At 39.0% G+C, this 20,432-nt stretch overlaps 1 protein-coding gene across 1 annotated transcript; it reads left to right on the top strand.

The window, feature by feature from the left end:
- The first annotated feature begins 17,852 nt into the window (after positions 1–17,852).
- On the top strand, positions 17,853–18,830 carry LOC132006832 (protein N-terminal asparagine amidohydrolase-like). The gene has a single exon (XM_059384882.1). The coding sequence runs from the start codon at positions 17,887–17,889 to the stop codon at positions 18,754–18,756; it is 870 nt and encodes a 289-aa protein (XP_059240865.1). The 5' UTR covers positions 17,853–17,886; the 3' UTR covers positions 18,757–18,830.
- Positions 18,831–20,432: the final 1,602 nt, after the last annotated feature.

Here is a 20,432-nt window from a genome sequence, read left to right as displayed (position 1 = left end):
AGGAGGTCCCTGTTTAAAGGAACTTTTTGAATATGTATGTGATATGATAGTCCACCCTGGGTGTACTCATTTTGTTAGTTTTGTTTTTTATATTTTCTTGAAGGGAAGCACTCCACAGTGAAGATGAATTTCCTGCCCCTCTGAGGTATATATAGCCTTTTTAGGTGCCATGGGGAAGGAGAAGAGGGGGCAGAAATATTCCCTCAAGAATTACTAGAACTTGGTGGTTGAGATAAACCAAATAGAGGTGAAAAACAATCCAAACACAGATGTTAGTTTATGATGATGACACCACATTGAACTTGTGTGTGGGGGATGGGATTATGGGGACAAAGTGTAACAGTGTAGAAAGGAAATTGCAAAGAGGGTCAGGAAATCTGGTTTGAGATTAAGTTGCTACCACTAAACTCAAAGACCTTATACAAATCACTTAATATTTTTGGGCCTTAAGTTTTCTCATCTGAAAAATGTGGGGGGGGGTGGGTAAAGTTGAACTTGATCAGTGAGTTTTAAAGTCTGTTTTAGCACAAAATATCAGTGACGCAGTGAGAGAATCAGGGAAAGTTTCTTAGAAGGGGGTATATCTTGAAGTGGGTCTTAAAGAATGCAGTTAATGTGGATCTGCAAAGAGGAAGTGAAAGACGTTACAGGCAAGGAAAGGAGCAAGAATTGCAAACAGTAGTGAGAATATGCCAGGTTGAGGTAAACAGATCTGTTTGAGGTAAACAGATCATACCAAGGATTGATGAGAAGTAAGGTAAGAGCAGAGTAAGTGGTAAGAAGAAGGGGAAATGTAAAAGGCTTTGAATGCCAGACTGAAGGATTTGAAGATTTGATTTTAATGGTAATTGGGAACCAATGAAGATTGAGTATGGGGATAACATAGTAGATCCAACCAGTGAGAAAATTATCCTTAATGGTAAATGGTATACTTGGTTCTAGAATCATCTACAAATCTACATTGTCTCCCTTGAGCTAGTATCTAGCTAATCCAGGGTCATTTGTGAAATCATGATTCTTTCTTGATTTTTTGATGCAAACTTTAGTTTTGAATTTGCATTGCCAAGACTGCTGGCCCAACCTGCTTAACCACCTGCCTATACATTTGGATTCAGTCCATAATGGGTCATTTGGCTTCCATGGACTCAACATGTTAATGGAATTCCTAATTTGAAATTCTAACTGATGTTGAATGAACAGTGGAATGGAGGAGATGAGAGAAAGTTCAGGTTGTAGACCTGAAAGCAGATTAAGAGATCGAGGACAATTTAGTCAGGGGGATAAGAAAATGGATCTTTGCAGAATCTTTGATTTACTATGGCTTAGATATGTGGGAAAGTTTTTGAGAAGCAGCCATCCAGTTCTGAACTGAACTCAGATTAATAAGAGAAAACAGTTTGCTATAAGGCCACAGAGAAAGAAGTGATAGAATATGGTATGACAGGACACAGGTGTGTGGGAGAGGGTAGGGTGCGGTAGGGGAGCATATAGAGCTGATAGGATTTCTGAGGTGATGGTGTTTAGAAAGACTGAAAAAACTTCTGTCTTAGCACCCTCATGGTGTGATGTCAATAATGGAAGCAAGGAGACAACTGTAATACTCATTCTCAATATTTAAATGTGTGTGTGTGTGTGTGTGTATGTGTCCTTTTTCAGAAGCACAAAATGATTATTTTAGTAAGAATTGTCCCCGCACAAAATTACTTTACCACTTCTCCAGTCTCCACAAACACTTCTTTCTGGCACTAACCCCAGGTAGGGTAGGGAGCAGGGAAATGATGCATGAGGGAGAAACAGGTAGGGAAAGGAAATTTAAAAAAAAAAAAAAAAAAAAGGTTGACAGGGAGAACCGCTATGATGAAAAGAGTTGAGGTGGAAGGTAACTTTCCTTTCCCCCAAAGAAGCACATACTGTGTTCTCAGATATGCCCTTTTTCTTCCCCTGTTTCTCCTTTACTGAGATTTAGCTCTAAATCTACAATTCATTGGCTCTGTGATAAGAGGGAATTTAAAGGAAGAGTCTTTACACAATTCAAGTGACTTGCAAGGACAGGTGTCATATAGGTCACTTGTATGGAGACTAAAGCATTTCCAGGACCTCCTTGTTATCATTTACCTTTTAGTTTTAAGTCCCTATCCTCTAGCTGTAATCTTTGGGGTCACGGCAATTTCTGATAGGTCTTATTGCCTTTAACCACGCTTCATATGCCAGAATGAGGCTGACTTCCCTATCCTTTTTCTTTCTCAGCTTCACAGGTCTCTGCAATAAAAAATAAAAGCCCTTTCCCAACAGGGCTTCAGAGCCTTAACATGACCCTAGGAGCAAAATTGCAGCTGTCTGACCATTGTTTCTACCCAAGATTTCTTGGGATTCTTTCATTCATTCATTCCACAGGTAATTATTGAACATCTACAATGTGCTAGGCCTTAGTTTGAATGCTGGGAATTCACCAGGAAATAGGACAGACACCACCTCTACTCAAATAGCATTTATGGGTAGGAGCTGGGAGAAATACAGACATTAAACAGACAAATGAATGTATAAACAAAATAATGTTTTAGATAATGATAAATGTGATGAAGAAAACAAAACAGGATGTTGTGATATAAACTGCCTAGAGGACTACTTTGGTCAATATATTTACTCATCTGTTTAATCCTATACCATATCCAAAATGGTTTGCAATTACTTCATCAAAACTACTATCAACAAACCTACTGAAGTTTGATATTTTTACCCCACCAACTTTTGTTTTGGAAAGTTTTCAATCTTACAGAAAAGTTGCAAGAATAATACAGTGAACGCATATATTCTTCATTAATATTAACTAATTGTTAACATTTTGCCATATTTGCTTGATATCTATAACTCTTCTCTCTTTCTTTCTTTCTATCTCTCTCTGGTTGAGCCATTTGAAAGTTAGTTGTAGACAGCATGACACTCTACCCATAAACACTTTAGCATAGCTCTCCTAAGAACAAGAACATTCTTGTATATACACAATATAATTATCATAATCAGAAGGTTTAACAATGATACATTAATATTATCTAGTATATAATACATATTAAATTTCTCCAATTGTCCCAATTATGCTCCATATAACTTTTTAAAAATTTAGAGGGTAAAATCATAGATTGCATTTAGTTGTTCTTATCTCTTTAGTCTTCTTTAATCTAGAATAGTCCCCAGCTTCTATTTGTTTTTCTTGACGTTGACAATTTTAAAGTTTATGGGTGAGTTACTTTCAGAACTGTCCCCCAGTTTGGTTTGTCTGATTGTGGACAACATCTCCAAAGAAGCAGCTTTCAGCTGAGTCCTGAATGAAGAGAAGGATTCCACCACGTGAAGATCTGGGGAGAGTGGTTCCAGGCAGAGAGGACAGCAAACACAAAGTCTGTGAGATGGCGAAAATTTTGATATGTTTGAGGAAGAGAAAGTAGACCAGAGTGGCTGGAACCTAGAGATGCAGGGGGCAGGGGTTGGGGAGAAGTATGAGATGAAGTATAAATAGGCGGGATTCAGATCATGATGAGCCATATAAGTCATGGGAGAGTTAGGATTTGATTCTAATTACAGTGGTAATCCACTAGGAGTTTTAAGCTATTTGGTGACATGATCTGATTTAAATTTTCTTTTTAGAGCAGTTTTTATTTCTAATTTTTTTTTTTTACTTTTTATGCAGTTTAAAGAACCAAAGAGTTCTTTGTAATTTGTAACAGCTGTCACCCACCCCATTATCAATTCACCGAAGGCAACTACTTTGAACTCTTTTAGCTAAATAGCATGCTTATAAAGCTTATTTATAATTTTTAGGGTAAGTATTCTATGGGAGAGGAGTTTAGCACATTATCACCATTAGCCCCCATGTACACACAAACATAAACTTCCTATTTACCACTCTACCAGTACAATTATGTTGTAATTTTGATTACATCAATATTCAGTGATTATATCATTATTTTTATATTATTATTATATTATGTGAAATCCTTTTCACAGTTGAGTTATAGCATACTATGATTACTTTTCCTTTCTTGCACATCTGTGTTTTTAATGGAACTGATAATTGTCTTATTTATTCAATTTCTTATTTTTCTACATACTTAACATTACTTCATCTATAACCTGTTCCCCAACCAATTCTTCTCTCAGTGTGTGAAGATTGATATCATTGAGAGCATTGGCTCCTTCTGTCAAATTCGTCTTCTGGGAGACATCCTTCTGAATTGTTTCGGCATGGCCTAATTGTTCTTTAGATATGTGGCACTGCTCTTATTCTGACCATATCTCTAATAATTTTGAAGACATTACTTCATTGTCTTTTGGCTCCCAACTTTGGAGAAGACAGAAACTATTTTGATTCGTGATCTCTTGTAAGTTACCTTTTTAATTTTTGCTCTTTAGAAGTTAGGTTCTTTGTTTTGCCCTTGTGCGTGCAATGTCATATTGATATATCTTGGTGCATGTCTATTTCCTTCCATTGTACTGGAATTTTGTGGGATCTTTAAAGTTTAGGACTGTCTTTTAATCCTGGAAAGTTTTCTTGAATTATTTATTTCATCTTATTCTCTTTAGTTGTTTTTTTTTTTTTCCCTCCCCCCCCCCCCCCCCCCAGGTTTATGCTAACTGGTTACGGTCATAGTTCCCATAGTTCCCAAAAAGACTGCCCTCATTTCAGATGCCAGTCACAAATTCAGAGTTCTCCAAGACACTCACATTTCTGTCCTACTGACTACAAATTCAGAGGTTCCCATGACTCCCACAGGTTTGATTAGTCTCTAGAACAATAGAACTCAGAAAGGTGGATACTTCTTATTACATTTTGATTACAAAGAATGCAAATGAAGTCTAGCCTAGCCAAAAGAAGTGATCTGTAGAGTGAGTTCTAGGAGGTTATCAAATATGGAGCTTCCAAGTGTACATGCCCCCACCCCACCAGTGGAGTCAGGATGCTCTTTCCTGGCACATCAATGTACTCACCAGCCAGGAAGCTCACCTGAGCCCTGGTGTCCAGAGATTTCTTTTTGTATATGTGTGGCTTTATTATTAGACATGGTCGAATCACTGACCATGTGATTGAACTCAATCTCCAACTCCCTCCTTCTCCTCAGAGATCAAGTCGAACTGATACCAACTGGCTCAAAGCCCTAACACTCATGGTTAGTCTTTTTAGTCTTTCCAGAATGGCCAGCTTCCATCCTGAAACTACCTAGGATCCCACCATAAATCACCTCATGAGTATAAATTCAAACATGGTTCAAGGGGCTTATCATGAATAACAAAGACAATCCTATCACTAAAGAAATTCCAAGGGTATAGAAGCTCCATCCCAGGAACCTGGGATAAAAGACCATACAAATTCCTTATTATATAACTCTCTGATAATAATTTCAAAGAATTTTAAATAGTAATTTTGTCTTCTCTCAGTATAAAAAAATAAAATAAAAAATAAAAATATCACCTTGTTCTTGTTTAGTGGATGCAATATCTTTTCTAATCTCTTTGATATTAATGGTTATTTTTCATCTCTCTCTTTTTTTAAGTTTTTGATTTGTTTGTTTAGATTTCTATCTTTGATATCAGAGGCTTTCCTCAGATATGTCATCATCCTTGGCTATCTGCTCATGTTTATAAGTAGGTTCCTTAAAAGCTGATTAGAAAATCAGAATGCTTAATAAGACTTGTAGACTATGATTGCATGAGTTTTCTATTGCTGTGTAACAAATTACCACCAAGTTTGTGACTTAAAACAACACACATCGATTATCTCATAGTTTCTATGCATCCGGAATTCAAGCTTGGCATATCTGGGCCTTCTGCACAGGATGAATCAAAGTGTTGTTTAAGATGCATTCTTATCTGGAAATTTGACTGGGGAATAATTTTCTTCCAAGTCCATTCAGTTTTTTGGCAGGATTTATTTTTTTATGGCCATATGATTGAGGGCCCTGGCTTTTTGTTAGCTGTTCGCTAGAGGCCACCCACTGTTCCTTAAAGGTACTGGCAGTTCCTTGCCACGTGGGATTCTTCAGCATGGCTTCTTGTTTCATCAAGCCCACAAGAAGAGACCCTGGCTCCAGTATGCTAGGGCAGACCTTATATAATGTAACTTAATCATGGGAGTATATCCCATTATCTTTGCCATATTCTGTTGGTTAAAAGGAAGTCACAGGTCCCAACAACATTCCAGGGAAGAGAATTACATGAAGGAATGAACACCAGGAAGTGTAACCTGTTGAGGATCATTTTAGAGTTTGTCTGCTACAAAGGGGCTTTACTACAAGATGATCTGGTTGGCTTTTTTCTTTGAACAACCCTTTATACAAGTATCTTTAAGTCTTTCTTTTTTTATATTCCCAAAGAAGAATACTCTAATACACTGCTTGAAGGCTGTAAGTCTGATTGCCAGAATTCTGAGAGCCAAGAGGCTAGGAGTCTCAACAATCAATATGTAAACTTCTCGATTCTTCTGTTTTTCATATAGAACCTCTGCCTCAACTGTGTTCAATGTTTCCCCAATCCAGAAACCTTTCTTTTTACTCTCTCCAGAGAATAAATCTCACATATTCTGGTGGGAGGATGGCAGAAACAATCACCCAATAGTGTGAAATTATAGATGGGATATCGAGATCTAACTAGTTAATAAAATTTTAAGCATATTCTCGTTTTCAGCCTCAATTTCACCCCCAATTCCAGAAGTAGTGGTACCACCAATTGCTGAACTTCTGGAAGTTCTTTGTTGTGAATTGTTTTGCTTATTAATTTTTCACACTGCCAGTTTTGGATTCAATTTCCTTAGGTCTGCTAAGTCAGTTACCCTTGTATTTCTACTTTCTAGCTTCAAAAATTGTATTGTTATCATCATCTCTCCTGGAATGATCATTTTAGTGAGGTCTTCCAAAGGAATGGAGATAAATGTATGTGTTTACACGGTCATGGTCAATAGGATGTCATAATTTACACATTAAGAAGATTATGCTGACCTTTTTGTGAAGAATAGACCATTGGGGAGGGATAAGAGAAGTTGGGAGAACAGTTAGATAGCCAGTCAATAGATATTTAAGAGAAGAAATAAATAGAGCTTGGTGGTGGATTGAGAGTGAGGGGCAGAGACAGAGGGAGATGTCACTGATGACTCCTAAGTTTGTGTAGTGGGATAGATGGTGCATTTCATTGATCTCTTGATTCACTTTTTTTCAGGTTATTGTCCAGGACTGCTATCAACTCACGTGTCTCCCTTTATTACAGTTGCTGTTGTGACAAAACCAACTCAGGGAAAACCTACCATTAACAGGAACAGTTACCATAACAAGGAAACCCTAATTTAACCACCACCAACAGCAACAACAGCAATTATAGTGACAGCTTCCATTTATGGATTGAGTACTATAAGCCAGGGTCTATGCTAAACACTTTCCATATATTATTTTATTTAATTTTCCCAACAGCCTTGTGAAGTAGATACTCATTTGTAGTTCATTAACATTGAATCCTCCAAGTGAATACTTTCCAAGTCAATCAAGTTCTGGGGAGGATAGGTTCCCTACAAATTGTGTCAGGATCTCTAGAAATGACAGAAGGGCATATTACATCAGCCATTGCTATTCCCCCTCATTTGCTGTCCACTCCAAACCTGCAGTAGGAGGCATCCGCTTTTTATCAATATTACTTCCCCCTCCCATTAACCATTTCTTCCCATCCTTACCTAAGAATATTGCTTCCTTTCAAAATCCTCCCTTGTGCTTGCATTCTTTCCCAAGAATACTGACTTTTCTTCCAACTGCAGCATGGAACTGCAGCCTTATTCTACTTCTTCTTCATAGCGGAAATGGAAACTTGGACTGGAAATGAGGAGAACTTTGTCTAATCTGCAAACTTCTTTGAAATTTTAGGAATAAAAGGCATAAAGCTGGAAATGTCTTGAATTGTTCACATGAACATAGCCTTGAGGAAAACAAACAAGAGGAGCCGGAAGAATTGCTTCATTGCAATTTGAAACTTCTCTTGAGCTTCTTGAAGAATGGAAGAGTTAGGGGAACTGGGAACAGATACAGATAGTATACACTAAATTAACTCACCACTAATAACTTGGAGTTGCTACCTTTAAGGAGAATCCCAGGAGGGTGTCTTAGTCACCTTGGGTTGCCATAACAAAGTGCCACAGACTGGGTGGCTTAAACAATATACATTTATTTCTCATAGTTCTGGAGGCTAAAAATCTCAGATCAGGATGGTTGGGTTCTGTAACAGTGCTCTTCCTGACTTGCAGATGGCTGCCTTCCTACTGTGTCCTCATACGATGAAGAGAGTCAAAGAACAAGATTTCTGGTGTCTCTTCTTTTATGGCCATTAGTCCCATCATGAGGGTGGTGCCCTCATGACTTCATCTAAACGTAACGATCTCTGAGAAGCACTTCTAAATACCATCACATTGGGGTTTAGGGTTTCAACACATGAATTTTGGTGACACACAATTCAGTCCACAGCAGAGAATCAAACTGCACTGCCAGGTGCTTATTGAACAGTTTTCCTAGTACTAATTAATCTGGTGAGAACATAGGACATTGGCAACAAAGTTGGTCAGCAAACCTCGGTGAAAATTTTTTGAATGTCCATGTTTTCCTTGGTACCATCAGCTATGGCTGTGCCTGTAGAGCTGACTCACTTTTTGCCTTTCTTTCTACCACTTTCTTTCTACTGGGTTGGATTTTCACTCCTGCTCTGTAAATCTCTTTCTTCTGTGCTATATTAAGCTTCATCAAGACACACTCTGGTATGATGATAAAAGAGGTGACTAGATTGACTACATACTGAAATATCATAGACTTTCCTCCCTTGATAAAGGTTCTCTTTTGTGTGACAAGTGAAGGTGGGTAAGCGTAAGTCAGAGGATAGAGTTCTTAAAAGAGGTTTGACTTCTTTGGAGAAAAGAGTGACGAGGAAAGATTTTGTAGTCTTGACGACATCACACGTGTGCTCTCTCTCTTCCATGGAAACCAAAATGTGTGAATGAGACTGAAGAAGTCAGCTAATCCTCACTCCCTCCCTCCACTCCCACTTCCACCACTAGCCTAAGGGTTAGTGTTTTTCTTCTTCAGTGCCAAGAAGGAATGTACTTAAGAATAGAAAAAGATATTACAGTTCCATAACTAAGTAAATTAGTTTCCTGGTTATTGTAGCTCTGGTTGCTGCTATAGAATCTTTCATTATTGCCTTAGGCACCTTTAGAATAGAATTCATGTAGTCATTAACTGTGAACCCAGATGCTAAGAATCCAAGTAATCCATGGGTCTCAATGCATGCATGTAACTCTGTGGAGATTTTTTTTTTTTTGCTTTATTATGATTTTATTGGTTTAGTGCCTTTCTAGGCAGCCAACCATATTTATCATTTCACCAAATTGCTATTGATTATCTACTATGTGCCAGGCACTGTAGTAGGTATGAAGGTATAAAGACACATAAGATACCATTTTCTGCTTTTATTTCATTTATCGCTCTACACACAGATCTACCTTCAAGACAAAGGTGCACACAAATTATTGAAATACAGATTAATAAATGAGATGATTAGATGCCTGGACAAAATGCAAACTCAGAAGAGGCATAGTCTCCCCTCGCTCCAGGGGAACAAAGGAAGTGTTCATAAAGGAGGTGACATTTGAGTTATGTTTCAAAAATGGGGAAGAAGGGAAAAGTCATTTCAGGCATGAGGAAGAGCATTTGCAAAGTCACAGAAATAAAAAGGGCTTAGAGTGTTCAGGGATCTGCAAGAAGTTCATTTTGACTGAAACAATGTCAGATGATCTTGCTAGAAAAGGAAATTAGAGTTACTGTGAAGGACCTCCCTATGCCATAGTAAAGCATTTGTATTTAACACTGAATTTTGGGGGGCAGAAGCATGATATAGTACTGGTAGTTTACAAAGTTCACTGCAACAGCTACATGGAGGGCAGTTTGGAAGGAGGCAAGAATGGATGGTGGGAGACTGATTAGAAAGACTGTTGCAAAAAATCCAAGTGAGAGGTGATAAGGGTGAGAACAAAGCCAGTGACAGTGGAAATAATGAGGAGGGAATATGATCAAGAGGCAATTCCAATGAATGTTATAATAGTATTTTGTGGACAATCGAATGTGGATACCAGAGAGAAGGAAAATTTTCTGTGGCTCCCAGATTTCTAGTTTATAAGACTTTATAAATGATGGTGTCATTAATGGAGAGTAGTTGAAGAGATTCAGTAGATAGTTGAATATATGGGTCTAGGGTGGAGGAAAAATGTGTAGGTTGGAGATAAAAACATGAATCATCAATGAGGTAGTTGAAGCTAAGGGAGTGAAGAAGATTTCTCTGTGAGAGTTTGCAAAATATGGAAAGGGCATTGTGAATGAGAGTTCTAGAAACAGCAACATTTAAAAGATAAGAAAAGGAAGAAAAGTTGTTGGAAGAGGAGAATGAATAATCAGAGAGCTAGGAGGAAAACCTGAAGAGATGGATGGTGTGGTCCACAGTGTCAAATACTACACAGAGGTCAAGAAAGATGATGACAGGAGCGGCCTACTTGATTCCATACTTAGGATATTGATGACCTCAAAGAGAACATATTCAGTAGAATGGTGCCAGAAGAATCCTAGGCCAAATGGGCTGAGACACAAATAACAGGGAAGGAAGTGGAAACTAAGTGCAGATTGCCCCCCTTTTTTACTTTGAAATACAAATTCATAAATATCCCAATAACAATGAACCTTTCCTTGAGGGTCTCTTGTGCACCAAGGTACATAGCTAGAAAGATTAGGGACAGATGATTTTTTTAAAAATCCATATCTAATATTTAGTATTTTTTCATATTTACTATTTTATATAATATATACATATACGAGGGTATGTTGTTTTTGATAGGGTGAGCAGCTGATTATGGTTTTGGAGATCCTTTCTGGAGAGTAAGGCCCACATACCTTACTGAACTTTTGGTTCTGGAAAAGCTCCTAGCTACCTCAAAGCAGCCCCATCCTCAGCCCAGAGGGAATGTTACTGTGTAGTGCATGAAGCACTCCTAGAAACATCTGAATTTACATATGCTGGAAACCCTCCTCTTTCTGTGTACCTTTAGTGAACATAAAGGCATCTGTGCAAATCAAGCCTGGGAAGCCCTCCTGAGTCCATCAAAGATCCCCAAGGCAGTTATGAAGACTAAATTATGGAGTCACCACTTCAGAGAGTGGTACTCAATCCTTTTATCACTGTAGCACACCTGAAAGGGGGTGGTTCTGACTTTCACTGTTAGTAACAGTAACTCATTGATAGTGAGCCAAGGAGTAAGATAATAATGATGGACCACTTTTATTAAATAGCCACTTCCTCAACATTTTACATCAGTAAAGTAAATTATTACATACTCAAGATACAGGTGTAGAAACTATGTCAAAGAAGTTGAGTGACTTGCCCTGACGGATTACTGTTTTAAGAAGTGTAGTAGTGAAGGAAGAGAGAACGTGAAAGGAACAAGTACGGAGAAGGCAGGTTTAATTTGCTATTCAACTGAATTCTTATCTGAACCCAGTTCTGAAGAAGATATAGGCTGTGTGCCTGGCCCAGGGTTGGGGAAACACTGGGTAAGAAATGAAAATGGTAGGTTCCCTAACTCTGAGTTGCTTATGGGTTGTTTGATGAGGCAAGAAACAAACACATAGAAAAGTAAGTAATAGGTGATGTTTTAAAGTTGGGCTGTAGGGGCGCCTGGGTGGCTCAGTGGGTTAAGCCGCTGCCTTCAGCTCAGGTCATGATCTCAGGGTCCTGGGATCGAGTCCCGCATCAGGCTCTCTGCTCAGCAGGGAGCCTGCTTCCTCTACTCTCTCTCTGCCTGCCTCTCTGCCTACTTGTGATCTCTCTCTGTCAAATAAATAAATAAAATCTTAAAAAAAAAATAAAGTTGGGCTGTAAGACAGTTGTTTGGACCTTGGAGTGCATGTTATATCAGGAACTTGCTAAAGATGGATACTTTTACAGATGCATCCATAAATCTAATTTGTTCCATGGCATAGCTGAAATTGTATAATTGTTACAAAAATTCACGTGAGCAATACTGTTGTACTAATAATCAAATAAAATTAACTATAAAGTTGAATAACTAAGTTTTAGTGCTGGTACTTTGAAAAGCTGGTTTAATTATGAGTGGGATAAAGTAAGACGGGGGCTTTTGCAGAGATTCTGAATAGGACTTTTGGCACTTTCAAGGACTTTAAAGGATGCTGTACAAGTTTTTTTTTTTTTTTTATCATGTCTAATTTCACTTTAAAGCATATGGCTCTTCATTCTTTAATTTGGTTGCATCAGCACTGCTCTTAACACTCATCAACTGTAATTAGAGCTTTTGGTTGAAACACAAATGGAACAAAGAAGAAAATGTTCAGGGTCACCATAGATTCTTGGCTGCTTAGGAGTGGTAATCTTTTCACCTTTTAAACATTTGGCCCTTACTTTCCATCCACCGAATTTTCTCAATCCAAGGATCTACTTGCATATCTGCCCCAATTTCTGCTTTCATTTCCACCTCCCCTCTCCAGACTGCCTCATTCTTTCCTTTCATTTCTCCATTCATCTCCTGTCATCACTTCTGGGGTGCTTCTACCCATTTTGATACCTAGCCTCTGATATCTTTTGTGAAAATTCCCAAGAAACTTCCCAACATGACCACAAGATCTTTGCTGCTCCCACATTTCTCCTTTTTTTTTTTTTAAGGAGACCCCAAGCCCAGCATGGAGCCCAATGCTGGACTTGAACTCATGACCCTGAGATCAAGACCTGAACTGAGATCAAGAGTTAGATGCTTAACCAACTGAGTCACCAGGGACCCCCTCCCACTTTTCTTGAATTAGGAACAGTTGTAACTTCCCATCTGTATCCATTTTGACCCAAATTTAAGCAACAGAAATGAGGGAGTCTATCTGGGTCAGTGAAAGAAAGCCAGAAGAGAAAGAGCCATTGGGCTTGAGTTATGAGAATATTTATTTTTATAATCCCAGAAGAAGAAATATGAGTGATGGAAGAGAGACAAAAAGGAAGGGAGCACAGTACTCCTAAGTGGGAAAGAAGAAGGTGTATGATAGATTTCAGAGAGATGATGTCCTGAGGCAGGGAGACGGCATAATTCTACAGGGAGGTCTTGATGTGGCAGGTGAAATTGTTTTAAAGGTTAAAGAGACAGTATCCATGAACCACATGAGGAAGTAAAAGTGCTAAAGGAATTTGTGGACTTGGCAATTCCTGTGAGATCAAATGATCACAGATAGTTTCACAGAAGAAAAAGGGTATAATCTTGGTCTTAAGAAATGAGTAGGAGTCAAATAAATAAGCAAAAGCAGCATTATGAATGTATTAAATAAATTCAGATTTAAGAGAAGGTACTTCCAACTGAAATGCAGTTTCTTTGGGGAAGAAACTAATAATAAGGTTAGAAAGGTAGAATGGGACTCAATTGTGACCCTAAGTGTCAGGTCAAGGAGTTTATATTTTATCTGATGTGGAACAAGGAGCTAGTGATCATTTCTTTTTTTTTTAATTAAATTGAGTTTTTACTTTTTCTCTTTTTTTTCAGCATAACAGTATTCATTGTTTTTGCACCATACCCAGTGCTCCATGCAATCCGTGCCCTCTATAATACCCACCACCTGGTACCCCAACCTCCCACCCTCCCGCCACTTCAAAACCCCTAAGATTGTTTTTCAGAGTCCACAGTCTCTCATGGTTCACCTCCCCTTCCAGTTTCCCTCAACTCCCTTCTCCTCTCTAACTCCCCTTGTCCTCCATGCTATTTGTTATGCAACACAAATAAGTGAAACCATATGATAATTGACTGTCTCTGCTTGACTTATTTCACTCAGCATAATCTCTTCCAGTCCCGTCCATGTTGCTACAAAAGTTGGGTATTCATCCTTTCGGATGGAGGCATAATACTCCATAGTGTATATGGACCACATTTTCCTTATCATTTCTTAAGCAAGAATAGTGACATGATTAAAGTGGAAGTTTATGAAACTTAGATCAGCTGGTTGTGAGGCTAGATTAGAATGTGTAGAGGATTGATGCAGTGAGACCAGATAGGAGGCTGGGGCCCTGGACTAGGTTGATATTAACATGGGGTGGGAAAGGGAGAAATGCAAGAGACGTTACCAAGTAAAAAGTAACTGTAATTATTTGATTATGAGAAGGAGGGCCAAAAAACGGTAGTAGTGAACAATGACCATGAGGTCTGAGTTAAAGCAAATGATAAATTGTAAGGGAGGAATTTATTATAGGAAAACAACTCCACATATACAGAAGTCATTCACTGCAACATTGTTTGAAATAGTAAAAATCTGGAAACAACCTTAAGGTCTGTATTAGTCAGGCTAAGCAATGATAGATGTAATAAACAATCCTAAAGTCTTAGTGACTTAACACCATAATGATATATTGCCTGCTAACATGGCATCTCTCTCTTCACTTAGATCATCCTCACAGTTATTCAGAGATCCTGTTTCTCTCATCTTGTAATACCACCATCTTCCACATATGGCCCACATGGTCACAATAGAAGGGAGAGAGAGCAGAGCAGTTTGTTGTAGATTTTAGTGCCAGGGCTAAAAATAGAATGTGTATTTCCATTCACATTCCATTGGCCAGGTCTAGTCATGTTGCCCACCTGTGACTTTTTGTGTGCCCAGGAGGGTAATAGAATGGTTTCCTGAACACAGCAGTGTCTGTGACACAAAGTTCATTATTTATAGGAAAAGCTAAATAAACTATGGATGTCTTTTCTGTGGAATACTATTCGGTACTTAAAAAGAATGAAATATATCTATGTGGAAAGATCTACCAAATATTTTGTTGATTGCAAACAACAATTTGAGAATAATACATTATAACACTGAGATTTAAAAAAAAAAACAGTGCCCTATGTTTTCTACAGTGACATATTCCATATGTATGCAAATGTGTAGGAAAAGATCTAGAATGATACTCAAACCCAAACTATCAATGTTATTTCTGAGGAGGAGAGGAATGGACCTTGATTGCTGATGGTATACAAAATGGACTTTTTTGTAACTTTAAAATTTTTTTACAAAGAAAATGAATGTGTATGATTAAAAAATATGTATAAAAGACATCTTTTTGGAAACATGCAGGTTTGTTTTTTTGTCCCCCAAAAGGATTTCAGGTATGAGTTTAGTTTTTAACTTGTTGACTATCCAGGTTGCTGGTGGTGGTTGGAATCTAGCAGGCATCTAAGATATAGGTTTGGAGCTCTGGGAAGAAGCTGGGGTTAGAGATGCTAATTTGAATAAACTTTATTTGAATAGAGATGAATACTGAAGTTGTAACAGTGTAAAAAATCTTGGGGCATTGGGCCATGATACATGGTAAGATATATATATATATATATATATATATATATATATATATATATATATACATGATACATCATACATGGTAAGAGGAGACACTTGGGGCAGAATGTAAATCAATGCAAATCAATGCACTGCTTCCTTCATCAAGAAAGCTTTGTTACCAAAAAAATGCCAGTTGTGCTATGTGTTTAGCTATGTGAGTACATGGACTATATTTAGAGGAGTAGTGATCGATGAAAGAGAATCTAGAGATATAAGGAATTTCAGTTGTGAATCTTAGGATGTGACCACATTTGGAAGAGATTGGAAGAAAAAAGAAAAGAGTAAGAAGACACTACACTAATGCATAGTGACAGAAACATTCAAGAATGGAGGGAGAGTGGTCAACAGTGTCAAATGCCACAAAGAGATAAAGAATGAAAGCCTTTGGAATTGACTCTGTGTGTGTGTGTGTACATGCATATGCATGGGTACATGCATACGTTTGCTTATGTTTGGGAAGATGTACCATGTTATTGAGTACTTATTCTGTGTCAGGAACTGTGCCAATTCTCCACTGTGCCAATATGCTCTACCACTATTATTTCATTTCATGGGTTTACTGATGAAAGTAGAGGAGTATAGAAGAGTGGTGGAGATAGAAGTCAGAATGCTGGAGGTTAAGAGAAGGGCAAGTAGATGGATATAGACAGTCGTTGCAGAGAAGATAGGTGATACAAAGAAGAAAATAGAATGTTGGGTAGAAATGTAGGGAGAAGGTAGTTCTAGGGAGCTCACTTAGTGTGACTTTGATTTCAGTAAGGTGGGAGGTAAGACTGAGTAGAGGGAGCTTGTATGACAAGAGAATCTATGTGACAGATACTTTGGGAAATGAGATGGGAAGCTGAAAGCTATACCTAAAATGACTTCCGCATCATTTCATGACCTCCTTTATCAAGGTTCAGAAGAACAAAAATCACAAATGCAGAAGGCAAGGATTACTTGTGCATTGGCAGAAGGTTAAGGTAATTGAAAAATTAGTGTTACCAAACCCCCCAACCACTTTCTTAACCTTGAATTTACGAAAGCTTTTTTTTTTTTTTTTCAGGATCCTATTTCAAATAGAAAATTGTCATAGCTGGAAATCCCTCCTCTAGACTGGATGTCATTGATGCATTGGTAGAAAAAGCTTTGGAGGCTTCCAGCTTCCCCCATCCTCAAGTAAATCTGAAAAGAAAACAAACTCATGTAACTTAGGTCCATGGAGACTTTGTCTCTGCCACTCTGTAGGTGGCTTTAACACAGAAAGGATGTATGGGAGCCTGTCTGACCTGCAAAGAGACAGAAGATTGGGCAAGGCTCAATATGGGGTGAAAGTATCACATAATGTAGCCTAGGGCTAAGGACAATTGAGGAGATTATACTGGGGAATGGAAGACCAAGCCTGGCTGATTAATAGCAATACAAAGATGACAGCCACTGAGCTCAGGGATCATAAAATTCCCAATAGTGTTTGCAGTGTGACTTTCAAATAATTTCTATGCAGAACCTGTCTAGCTAGTAAGTATTGGAAATTTCAGACCTTCACAGGTTCTTATCTCCATCTAACTCCTTGAATAGTTTGAAATCCACCATGCTTTCTGTTTCCCTCTCCCTGTTTTTTTTTTCTTTATCCTTCTCTTTGTGTCCTTTCTTTTATAGCTTTTGTTGTATACATTTAAGTTTATAAGGCACACAGAGAGAGCAGTTCTGGACAACGTTGTGAGTAAAGGCAATTAATTGACTCTTTCAAGATTGGACTGGGGAGTCAGTTCTGTTACTAACAGGTTGTGTAACCTTGGATGAGTGGCTTTCCTCCCTGGATATCAGGTTCTACATCTTTAAAATGATGAGTTTGAATGAGATCAACTAGGTATATGTACTGGAAGCAGTAAGAGTTATGTTTTTCTGAAATTCTGGATGCCTAGGTTCCCCTTGAATTGAGACCCAGCCTCAGTATATCTGGAATAGGACCCAGGTATATATAATTTTAAAAGGTGACTTAATTCAACATCACTTGGCATCAAGGAAATACAAATCAAAACCACAATGAGATACCATCTCACACTGGTCAGAAAGGCTAAAATTAACAACTAAAGAAACAACAGATATTGGCCAGGATGTGGAGAAAGGGTAACCCTCTTACACTGTTGGTGGGAATGTAAACTGATGCAGCCACTCTGGAAAACAATACGGACATTCCTCAAAAAGTTAAAAAGAGAACTACCCTATGACACAGCAATTGCTGTACTAGGTATTTACCCAAAGGACAGAAAAGCAGTGATTCAAAGGGGCACCTGTGCCCCAATGTTTATAGCAGTAATGTCCACAAGAGCCAACATATGGAAAGAGCCCAGATGTCCATTGGCAGGTGAATGGATAAAGAAGATGTGTATTTATATATATATAGGAATACTACTCAACCAGCAGAAAGAATGAAATCCGCCGCCTCCCTGGGCCTGCCGGGGCGGCCGCCTCCGCGATGCCGCTGCTCGTCGAAGGGCGGCGAGTGCGGCTGCCGCAGTCCGCCGGGGACCTCGTGCGAGCTCACCCGCCTCTGGAGGAAAGAGCCAGACTTCTTAGAGGTCAGTCTGTTCAACAAGTGGGACCCCAAGGCCTTCTGTATGTTCAGCAAAGAGAGCTGGCAGTGACCTCCCCAAAGGATGGCTCCATCTCCATTCTGGGTTCTGATGATGCCACCACTTGTCACATCATGGTCCTGAGGCACACAGGTAACGGGGCCACCTGCTTGACCCACTGCGATGGAACGGACACCAGAGCAGAGGTGCCCTTGATCATGAGCTCCATAAAGTCCTTCTCTGATCACGCCCAGTGTGGAAGACTGGAGGTGCACCTCGTGGGAGGCTTCAGTGACGACAGGCAGTTGTCACAAAAACTTACTCATCAGCTTCTTAGTGAATTTGACAGACAGGAGGAGGACGTTCACTTAGTGACGTTATGTATGACAGAATTAAATGACCGGGAAGAAAATGAAAACCACTTTCCAATCATTTACGGCATCGCTGTGAACATCAAGACCGCGGAGATTTACCAAGCATCCTTCCTAGACCCGGGCCCGGAGGAGGCGCTGCGGGCTGCCCGGGCTTTAACAGGAGGACCAATGATTAGTATCTATGATGCAGAGACCGAACAGCTGTGTCTGGGGCCGTACTCCTGGGTGCCCTTCCCGCACGTCGACTTCTGGCTACAGCAAGACGACAAGCAGATGCTAGAGAACCTTTCCACTTCGCCTCTGGCTGAGCTGCCCCACTTTGTGGCACATATTAGGTCTACCTTGATGTTTTTTAAAAAAACACCCATCTCCCACCAGCGCACTGTTTCCTGGAAATAAGGCTCTGCTCTACAAAAAGAATGCAGGTGGCTTGTGGGAAAAGATCTCTTCTCCCGGAAGCTGAACACGGGATCACCAAAGAAAGCAACTTGCCGGCCTGACGGACCACTGCGGGGCCTGCAAAGAACAGGCATCCGAGTCTCCATCTGCCGCGTCTCCCTCCTTACTGTCCCTTGAAATGACTTTCAAAATAAAATCTTATTTTGGCAAAAAAAAAAAAAAAAAAAAGAAGAAGAAAGAAAGAAAGAATGAAATCTTGTTATATACAACAACATAGATGGAAGTAGAGGGTATTGTGCTAAGCCAAATAAGTCAATCAGAGAAAGAAAAATACCATATGATTTCACTCCTGTGTGGAATTTAAGAAACAAAACAGATGAACATAGGAGAAAGGAAGGAAAAATAAAATAAGATGAAAACAGAGAGGGAGGCAAACTATAAGAGACTCTGAACTCTTGGAAACAAACTGAGGGATGCTAGAGGGGAGGTAGGTGGGGTCACAGGGTAACTGAGTGATGGATATTAAGGAGGGCACTTGATGTAATGAACACTGAGTATTATATGTAACTGATGAATCACTAATGTCTACCCTTGAAACTAATAATATAGTATGTGTTAGCTAAATTGAATTTAAATAAAAAAAAATAAAAATAAAAATAAAAAGGGACCTAGCATATTCCAATACATACCTCCAATAGAGAAATGTTGGCAACAGGTATTTGTTAAGGGCTTCCCAGTTGTAACATTAGATGAGGAGATGAGAGAGAGAGAAAGAGAAAGAGAATATCTTTCACTCTCCTCAAAAGAAGCTATCTATTGTTTACAACATTCAAAATTGGGGGCCTGGGACAGTAATCTAAAATTTCTACATTTTCAGTGTATAGGTGTGTTTTGAAAGACTTAGCAGATAATGCACATAGACACTCAACTGCCTTTCCCAAATAAATAGAAGCAGGGTCTTCTTGGGGACTGAATATACACATGTGTCAGTCATATACCTAGCTCTGAAGGAGCTTGAGGTTTATGCCCCATGTTTTCCTAAATTGCTGGGAAAGGACTCCCAGAATCACTGACACTTGAGTATTAAGACTTACTGTGCTTTAAAGTGTTACTCTGCCAAGGATATTTGCATTTTGAGGAGCCTATACCAAAGAACTGTATTTCAAACCAATGTTTATGGGAAAATTTAGGGAAAGCTTGTCTAGCCAGAGACTGAAATCTAGTTTTGGGATGCCTGTGATGGTGTGTGTGGGGGACTAAATAATTGAGAGTACGTCATGGAAATAGATCAATGGGTATTAAGCATAGAGCAGAGGGCCTTAAGAAACTGTGGGGAGAGGAGCTTAGCATAAGCCCTGTGTTGTACATTGTTACCTTGGATAGTAGCTACTAGAGATGGGAGTTTAGGAATGTCAATATGGATGTTTCAGGATACAGAATTCTAAGCATGGACTTTACTTAGTGGGAGAACTGAGAAGCCCATGTATTCAAGTTCCATCCTCTTTTGGAATGAATTATTGGTGAGGAAGTATTTTGTAGTCATTCCAATGGAAGGAAAAGTCCATCCTAGCCACATGGACTCACTGTTAAAACAGATTTACAGGCTCTGTGTCTCTCATTAGCTCCCAAATACCCAAGATGTGAGCTTAGGCCTGAACTAGAGCCAACAGTGTGGC

This window comes from Mustela nigripes, chromosome X, assembly GCF_022355385.1.
Source record: "Mustela nigripes isolate SB6536 chromosome X, MUSNIG.SB6536, whole genome shotgun sequence".
In the NCBI taxonomy this organism is placed as follows: domain Eukaryota; kingdom Metazoa; phylum Chordata; class Mammalia; order Carnivora; family Mustelidae; genus Mustela; species Mustela nigripes.
The sequence above is the reverse complement of the archived record's forward strand: the minus strand, read 5'-3'. Positions and strand labels throughout refer to the sequence as shown.